This window comes from Galeopterus variegatus, unplaced genomic scaffold (assembly GCF_000696425.1).
Source record: "Galeopterus variegatus unplaced genomic scaffold, G_variegatus-3.0.2 Scaffold4079, whole genome shotgun sequence".
Lineage (NCBI taxonomy): Eukaryota > Metazoa > Chordata > Mammalia > Dermoptera > Cynocephalidae > Galeopterus > Galeopterus variegatus.
In genome coordinates, this window is record NW_007730190.1 from 142,521 (window position 1) to 151,732 (window position 9,212).

At 46.1% G+C, this 9,212-nt stretch overlaps 1 protein-coding gene across 1 annotated transcript in view; it reads right to left on the reverse strand.

Annotated features, from left to right (window-relative positions):
* The window catches only part of LOC103602273 (olfactory receptor 12-like), an 8,613-nt gene extending 337 nt beyond the window's left edge, over positions 1 to 8,276 (reverse strand). The window contains exons 1-2 of the mRNA XM_008586687.1: positions 7,335 to 8,276; positions 291 to 447 (exon numbers count right to left, since the gene is read on the reverse strand). Of these exons, the coding sequence (XP_008584909.1) occupies positions 291 to 447; positions 7,335 to 8,276 (1,099 nt within the window). The remainder of the gene's footprint in view (positions 1 to 290; positions 448 to 7,334) is intronic.
* Positions 8,277 to 9,212: the final 936 nt, after the last annotated feature.

The window sequence follows — 9,212 nt, forward strand, 5'->3', positions numbered from 1 at the left end:
CCGGGGGGGGGGGGGGGGGGGGGGGGGACCACTCCACAGTGCTGTGGTGCTTGTTTGGAGGTTGTTAAATATTTTGAGGGTCCTTGTTAAGCTGCTGATTCTTAGAGGTGAGCACGCCAGTGAAATGGGGCCTCTATATGATGTAATGCCAGCTGTGCGGGTTACACAGGGTTGGCTCTGGAGCCTTTGGGTTTTGGAAGTTGGGGAATAAAAACGGTTTTGATGGCCCAAGCTGTGTTTGACAAGAACTGCAGTCAAGGACTTTTGAAGGAAACCTCTCCTTCCCCTACTCTCTGGCTTCTCCATCCTGGGTAGGGTGAAAATGCCGATCTTCTCCCCTGTGGCCTTTGCACGGCCACTTGTCTGAGTAGAAAGACATGTGCGCTCTTTGCTGGGGCTCAGGAAACCACTAGGGACAGGACACAAGCCTCTGAGTTCTTGGACAAGCTCAGAGAAGCTGAGCCAGTGGCACTTTCAAAACAGGACACCTTTTTTACAAAGGAGCATTATTGATTTTAGAACTCTTACTGCTGTGATTACTGTTTGATGAGCCAAGATAAGTACTGAAAAAGGGGTGCTCAGATAAAAGCCCCTTTGTCCCTCAAGAGGCCAAAGCTGAGCACTCAGGAGCTGGGCCTTCTCTCTGGCTGCCCAGACCTGCCTGGTCTTGGGATTCAGGCCTCGGCCAAGGGTGGAGGTAGCTGCACCCCTGCCCTTTCTACCACGGCTCCCCAGGGTGCGGCCTTGCGCACTTTGAGACTAGGTGGCCAAGTGCCTGCCAGCACCCAGCTGGATTTTTGTTGCAGTATTTTTTCATAACAAAAAACATGGAAACAAAATGAATGCTTATTGGTTGGTGAAATGATGGTGTGTCCATACCGGGAGGATTCTTCACCCGCTATACAGAGTAAGCTGGAGCTTTGTCCATTGACATGGAGGGGATTCCAGGGGTCCTGTGGATGGGAAGGGTGGGGTGCAGAGAGGTGTGTATTATCTGACATATTTATACCTATTTACACACAGGATACACATTGTGTTTGTGTGTGTATAGATCTATACTTTTTAGGTGAGTATATGTGTGTCGTACACATGGATATAAAATTTCACACACCTCCACCTATACAGCTCACCATAGCCCATGTGCTGTGATCACACACCTGTGTATATGATCATACGTGTGTGTATGTAAATGTTTCATAAAAGACCACGCTTACAGCCCTGTGGGGAAAGACAAAAAATAAAGAGCTTCTGAAAACCTGGTGTAAAAGATGGAAGGGTAGGTGTTCAGGGAGCAGGTGGCAGCCCCCGACCCCACTCTGGGGGAGGCACTTGCAGGTGAGCCCTAGAGGGAGGGTAGGAGAAGAGCCTCCGGAGTGGGTTCACTGTCCTGAGAGGGGCAGGAGGGCAGGCGGCCAGCAGGGTGGCTGCCACAGGTGGGCAAGGAGGTCTCCTGAGCAGCAGTGAGGGGCTGGGGTGGAGGGCGGCCTGAGACAGCTTTTCTTCTCATACCCGGCGTCTGCCCCAAGCAAGCATCTCACTCCATTTTCCTTGGTTCACTGTTTGCAGCTGAAGCAGAGAAGGAAGGTCTGGCCTTCAAGGTCAAGGGCCATCAATTAGCATATGCTTTGAAAGAGGGACTGATTTCACGGCTCAGTACTCCTCTGAGCTTGGAGAAAGTGTTGCCGGTGTCGGGGCCCTAGCTCACACCTGCATATGGGGGATTCTGCCTGGAGAACAAGGGGCACCAGGCCATCCTGAAGGTGGAGCTTGTCTTTTCAGCCGAAATCTGACCTCCTCATCAGTGCTTCCCGCTCGGCTGAGAATTTGCCTACATCACGGCAATATAGAGATGCATTTATTTGAAAGTCGCTTGTGGGTCCATAGATTGAGGCTTCCTATAGAGCAGGAATCCAGGATGACTTATTTCAGCCAGCAGTCCTTGGCTGGTGTTCTTGTTTTGTTCTGTTTTTTCTTTTTCCCTCTTTCAGCTATTTCAACTTTAATATTTATTTTGCTGAGACGTAATTTATCCTGTCACTTGGAAAGCTCACCTCTGTGTCCCCAGCTGTGCCCAGTGCAGTTAAGTGAATGTTGAAAGAACCTTCTGGAACTCATGCTGAGTCAGGAAAACAACGAAACCTGCCATGAAAATAACATTTGGAACAGTTAGTTGTGTTTTTTCTTTATTTAGCATCTTGCCAGTAATCATAATAATTCCAAAAGATGCCATTCACTGAAAGCTGGCATTGAGCCCAGCATCCATATTCCATCCTGTAGTCCTCAGAGCGATCCAGAGAGACACGATGTGCTCACTGCAGTGAACAAACCAGAGCTCACCGTGGCGAACCGACTGTCCAGACTGGCCCCGTGGGGAATGGGCGGAGAGGGCTTTGTCCCCGGCAGTGCAGGTCATGTCCCTCCTGGGAACTCAGGTTCAGATCTGTCTTCCCTCTCAGATCTGTGGCCTGGAGCACATTATCTAACTTCTCTGCCTGAGTTTCTGACTGCACAAATAAGTATTATAATGCCTACTCCAAGAAAAAATTAAAACTTTCTGCTCAGTGAGACTCTATTGAGGAAATAGTCAAGCTGTAGACTTTGAAGAAATATTCACAGTACGGGTATCTGAAAAAGGACTCACTTTTTCAAGAACGCTTTGTCTTGACCAAGAACTCCTATAAGTCAACAATGAAAACATGCACAGGCTAATAAAATAGTGGGAAATACATGTTCCATTTGTATTTGTTTATAAATGAATGTATACAAATATCTAGTAAGTACCTAAAAAGGATGTCCAATATCATCGGTCATCAGAGAATTGCAAATTAAAACCACAATGAAATATCATTTCACATTTACTTCAACAGCTGAAGTCTAAAAAGGACAATACCAAATGTCATCAGGGACGTGGAGTCACTACAGAACTTCCGCTGCTGGTGGGTGTGTACAATGGTCTGACCACATTGGGGAAAGGTTTGGCAATTTCTTAACTTAAAACCTACATCAATCCCATGGATGACTCCTCCCCAAATTCCACTTTTTCTCCATGAAAAAAATTAATACATATGTATGTGCACATATACAAAGGATTTGTCCAAAAGTGTTTAGAAGCCTTATTCATAATAGCCCCAAACTTGACACTGAAACAGAGTACAGAGTCTAGAAACAAACCCATACATAGTCGGGCAGATGGTTTTTGACACAGTGTTAAGGAAATTCAATAGGGAGTCCTTTCAACAAGAGGTGTTGGAAGAACTAGACATCCATGTAGAAATGTGAAATGGTCCCCACCCCTTACCTCACACTGCACACAAAACTTCATTTGGAATGGGTCATAAATGTAACACTACATAAGTTTTAGAAAAAGTCATAGGAGCAAATCTTCATAGTGTTGCAATAGGCAAAGACTTCAAGACCCAAAAAAATGAACCAAAAAAAAAAAAAAAAAAAAGAAAGGAAGAAAAATAAATGAGACTTCATCAAAATCAAAAACTTCTTCTCTTCAAAAGACACTGCTAAGAGACTGGACAGGCGGAGCATAGGGAGAAGATATGTTCAACACATTCTGTCTGACAAAATGCTTGTATGCAAACGACATAAATAACTCTCCAAATTCAATAAGAAGAAGATAAAGATCTTGCCCCAACCATGGGCCAAACATTGAATAGACACTGAACTAAAGAAGACATGCAAATTTCCAACGTAAAATATTCAACACCAAAGTCACTGGGGAAACACAGAATTAACACTGCACTTGTGATACCTGCTATACAAACCCATGAGGCTGGCTAATTTTTAAAACGCTGACAATCCTAAATGCTGGGGAGTGTGTGGAGCCATAGGAAGTCATACGTTGCTGGTGAAGGTGTGTACTTGTACAAACACTTGGGAAAAGTATTTATCAGGTTTTTGTAAGTCAAACATACACTTTTGTTATAACCCAGCAATTTCACTTCTAGGTGTTCATTCAAGAGAAATGGAAACATGTCAGAAAAGACCTGTACATAACGTTCACAGCAACTTTATTCATAGTATCCCCAAACTGAACACAAATGCCCATCAGCAGACACATGCATAAAAATGTATGGTATATCCATACAATGGAATAGTACACAGCAATAAAAAAGAGTGAGCTACTGAGACACATATCAGCATAGGTGAATCTCAAAAACATGATCTCAGCAAAATATGCCAGGAACAGTGGGCCTGGAGGACAGAGAATGGAGTGAAAGAGGATTATTTGTGAGCTAAAATCTAATGGAATTTTCCTTGCTAGGTTTCAGACTTTCTTGAAAGCTGTCACCCTTTTCTTCTTTCCAATTTATCCCTTTTGGAATGAGGATGTCTGTTTTATGCCTATTCGACCATTGTATTTTGGAAGTAGATAACTCACCTGGTTTTATAGGTTCACAGCTGGAGAGGAATTTTGCCTCAGGATGAATCGTACTTCACATCTCACCTATAACTGATTTAGATGACATTTAGATGATATTTTAGACTTAGAGTGGCCAGAGTAGAGCATTATGGACTGATGTGTCCCTCCCAAATTTATATGTTAAAGCCTAAATGCCCAATACCTCAGAATGTGACTGTATTTGGAGATAGGGCCATACAGAAGTAATTGAGGTAAAATGAGGTCACATGGGTGGGCCCTAATCCAATGTGGCTGATGCCCCGATGACAAGAGGAGATTAAGACACAAACACACACAGACCAGGGGTAACTATTTGCAAGCCAAGGAGAGAGGCCTCAGGAGAAACCAAACCTGCTGACACCTTGATCTTAGACTTCCAGCCTCCAGAGCTGCAAGCAAGTAAATTTCTATTGTTTAAGCCACCCAGTCTGGGCACCTGCTTTGTTATGGCAGCCCTAGAAAACTAAAGCAGGTTTTTGCCAGTTTGGGGCTACTACAAATGTGGATGCTACGAACATTCATTTACAAGTCTATGTGTGGGCATATGCTTTCACTTCTCTTGGGCAAATATATAGAAATGGAGTCTAGGAAAGGCTGGGTCATATGGCAGACATATGTTTAACTTTTGAATTGAGTGCCAAACTGTTTCCCAAGGAAGTTGTACCATTTTATATCCTCACTAGCAGTCACTCTCTGTGATCAGACTTTTATAATTTAGCCATTTCCATAGTTTTAATTTGTATTTCCTAATTACTAATAATGTTGAGCATATTGTCATGTGCTTATCTGCCATCTGCTGTGGATTGATTGAACGGCATCCCCCAAAGTTCAAATATTAGAAGCTTAATTCCCACTAATTTTTGAGGATGGGAAATCCTATTATGGCAATTGAAAGTTGGGGCCTCGAAGAGGTGATTAGATTGCAGGACCATGCCACAGGGAATGGATTAATAATGGTGACCAGGTGCATGGTTCTGGGGGCTTTAAAAGGACTGCACATGAGGAGCTCTCTCTCTCTGCTCTATATGAGACCCTTGGTCACTGTCACCACCAAGGCCTTCACCAGCTGTGTTCCCTGGACTTTGGACTTCCTGGCCTCTGAAACTATAAGCAATAGATTTTGTTTTCTTATAAATTACCCAGTTCCAGGTATTTTGCTATAAGCAACAGAAACTAGTACACCATCTGTATGCCTTCCTTGATGAAGTAAATGTTAGTTAAAATTCTTTGCCCATTCATTTATTTGGTTGTTTTCTTATTCAAAATGATATATAATTGATATGTCCTTTGTTAAATATATAATTTGCAAGTATCTTCTTCCAGTGTGTAACTTGTGTGGTAGGTACGCAACTCCAATATGACCCCAAACAATCCCTGCCTCCTGGTGTGCACACTGTTGTTTAACCCCTCCCCTGAAGGTGGGCTGGACTTCATTATTTTCTTCTATTGAATAGAATATGGCTAAACTAATGGCATGTCTCTTCCAAGATCAGGTTGGTTATGTAAAAACTGTAGCTTCTGATTTGAGTGCTCTCTCAAAATTATGTCTCAAGGCTCAGGGTGTTTACCAGACCCTCTGGATGGGGCTTCCACCTGTGCCTCTGCCTTAGGCTCAGACAGGGCTGACCAAGGTGAGGCTCACAGGACCAAGCCCAGAGAAGTCTCTTGCCACATAGGCCAATGTTCCTCTTACGACAGCTCCACGATTATGCCTACAACCTTTTGCAGATGGCTGCACCTTGCTTGTGCTTCCCTCTGTCCTTCTCCAGCACAGTCCAGTGTTAACTCCAGGACAGGACTCCGTGCTCTCTTCTTGCACGCCCTTCCTCTACTGAGCACTCTTCTGCCCGTGCATTTCCCACATTGCAATGACAGCAACTCTGTGCATGTATGTGCACTCACACGTGTGCATGTTTGCACCAGCATGCCTCAAGGACAGAAACCACATCTCAGTGTCCCTGTAGTCCCAGCTCATGGCCCCTCATGGCTACTGAATACACATTGAACTGGGAGGTGTTGAACTCCCTGAGTTGTGAATGTGACATGAGTATTTTCTTTACGGATATATGTGTATATTTATACATAAAGTGAAGGTTTATACTCTCACGCCTTCCATCCTGAGTCTAGGGAGATGGATGGCATGGCTGGAGCTCTGAGTCATCCTCTCTCAGGACAATGTCATGGTGTGATGGAGCAGGAGCCCAAAGGAGCTTCTGCCTCAATTGGAACCACCCCATGCCCCTCACACCTCCGACCTGGATCCTACACGAGGGAGGCACCGTGTGTCTGATCTGGGCCACTCAGAGCCAAACCTATGCCTACTGACACCAAACTGACCCTGTGGGAATGCCTTGGCCGCTGGTTTAAATTACTGTGGTAAGCAGATCTCTTTGGCAATGGTGTGGAAGATGAGCTGAAAAAGACCAAAGTGGAGGTGGGAGGCCCTTTCGGTCGGTGCTTAGGAGAGGCCCCGGGACAAGGACAGGCCCTGCATCCGGGTGGGATCAGGACGGGGGAAGTAAATTGCAGGTAAACATTGTTTTGTTACAAGTTTGATCAAGATGCACAGATATCTAACCTCTGTCCTGCTGGAGCCCATCATTGGCCCAGAGAACCGTGATAACGAGAAGCAGAAGACCTGGTCCGCTTCCACCTTCATTATTGCTGCGCTCAGACCGCACGGGGCTGGGGCCGTTGCTCCTTCTCTGAACCTTGAGAATTCTGGATAGAGAGCGCGCCTTCTCTCTGGATCTCACACTTGGTAAATGTCTGGTCCAGTAACATGCTTTGAAGGATGGATGGATAAGTTCCCTAACACAGACGACTCCATTTGGAAGTAGGAGAGGGTGGGGATCTCCCTAGTGCCCTCCCCTCCAGCCTTCAGGACACACTGTCTCTGTGGCCACCTCGCTCAGGAGGCTGCGTGTCTCTGGCCCAGCCTCCGCAGGGCCTCCTTTACGTCCTCGTTTCGCAGACTGTAGATGAGGGGGTTGAGCATCGGGATGACCAGCGTGTAGAAGACGGAGACCACCTTGCCCTGCTCCATGGACTCCACAGCCCCTGGCTGGGCATATGTGACAAACACAGTCCCAACAAAGAGAGTCACTGCAGTCATGTGGGAGCCACAGGTGGAGAAGACCTTGTGTCGCCCGGCTGCCGAGCGCATACGCAGGATGGTCACTGCGATGTAGCTGTAGGAAACAAGGACCACAACTGTCACACCCACGATGATGAACCCACAGACGCCAAACATGACGCGCTCGTTGAGGGCCGTGTCGGCACAGGCCAGCTGCAGCAGGGGGGGCACGTCGCAGAAGAAGTGGTCGATGCGGTTGGAGCCACAGAAGGGGAGCTGGAAGGTGAGGCCGGTCTGCACCGCGGAGTTGAGGCAGCCCCCGCAGTAGGTGCCCAGCACCAGGCGGGTGCAGGTGGCGGGGCACATGGTCACGGGGTAGCGCAGGGGGCTGCAGATGGCCATGAAGCGGTCGTAGGCCATCACGCCCAGGAGGAAGCCCTCGGCGGTGACCAGTAGAGAGAAGAAGAAGAGCTGGGTGGCACAGCCGGCAAAGGTGATGACCTTGGACGGGGAGAAGAAGTTGGCCAGGGCGTTGGGGGCGATGACCGAGGAGTAGCACAGGTCCAGGAAGGACAGGTTCTTGAGGAAGAAGTACATGGGGGAGTGCAGGCGGGCATCCACGGAGGTGACCACGATCATGGTGAGGTTGCCCAGCACGGTCACCACATACAGAGCCAGGAACATGGCAAAGAGCAGGGCCTGGGTCTCCAGGCCACCCTCAAATCCCTCCAGCAAAAACCCTTGCAAGGCGGCCGCCGAGAGGTTTCCATGTCCGTGGGTCGGCATGGCCCTCTGTCCTAAGACCAGGAGAGACAATGCTGCTTCCGTTAATGGTGGACCATGTAAATCAAATAAACTTTCTGTTGGAGACTATTGGAAAAGACAGACATCAACAACAATAAAAAGAAAATCTGAAGGTCTGAGAGAGCTAAAGATTTAGTGAGGAATTACTAATCAAAATTTATGAAAAACGCAGAAGCCCAGGAATTGCAGTACTGAAAGCCTCTCCTTCTCCTGGAGATGTGACCCAGAGCTGAAGGGAGTCCGAGACACCAAGGGGCTGAGCAGTGAGTGTGTGCCTGTCTCACGGAGCCAACGGTGACAGCAACTGGACACTGATGGTGACCACACAGATGTATCCACAGCAGTGGGTTTAGATAAGGAGCAGGCACGCAGCTCAGCCTCTGAACGTCTCCATCACTGAAACTGTGTTACAGTGAGCTCTGAGGGCTAGTGCCCCTGACGCCCTGAAAATACAAATGTGCCTCCTCCGGGGAAAACACACTGTCCTAGAGCTCAAGTGTTTTTCATAAAAACTTTGCATAAACAGTGCCAGACACAGAATTTAAAAATTGAGGAGTTAAGACAATATGAGTTAAAACATCAGAAGCAATAGATAATAGAAAAAAATTGATAGACATTTCAGACTTTAGGATACACAGACATAAACTTTAAAATAACAAAAGTTTCAATTGAAAATTTTTAAGTCTTCTTTATTTAAATTATGCTATCTTCTACATCACATTGGGTAGATTATTAAATTTGAATTATTGAACAAAACCATATAATTTATTTTTAAGGCTATGTTGTTAGCATATTTTTGAAAAAGTTATTCATATTTAAAATGCCAAAGAAATATTTAGGTAAAGTATGTTTTATTACATTTTTTCCAAAATTGGATGTTTCATTTAAAAGCTCCCTTAAGCTACACTTGAACATTTC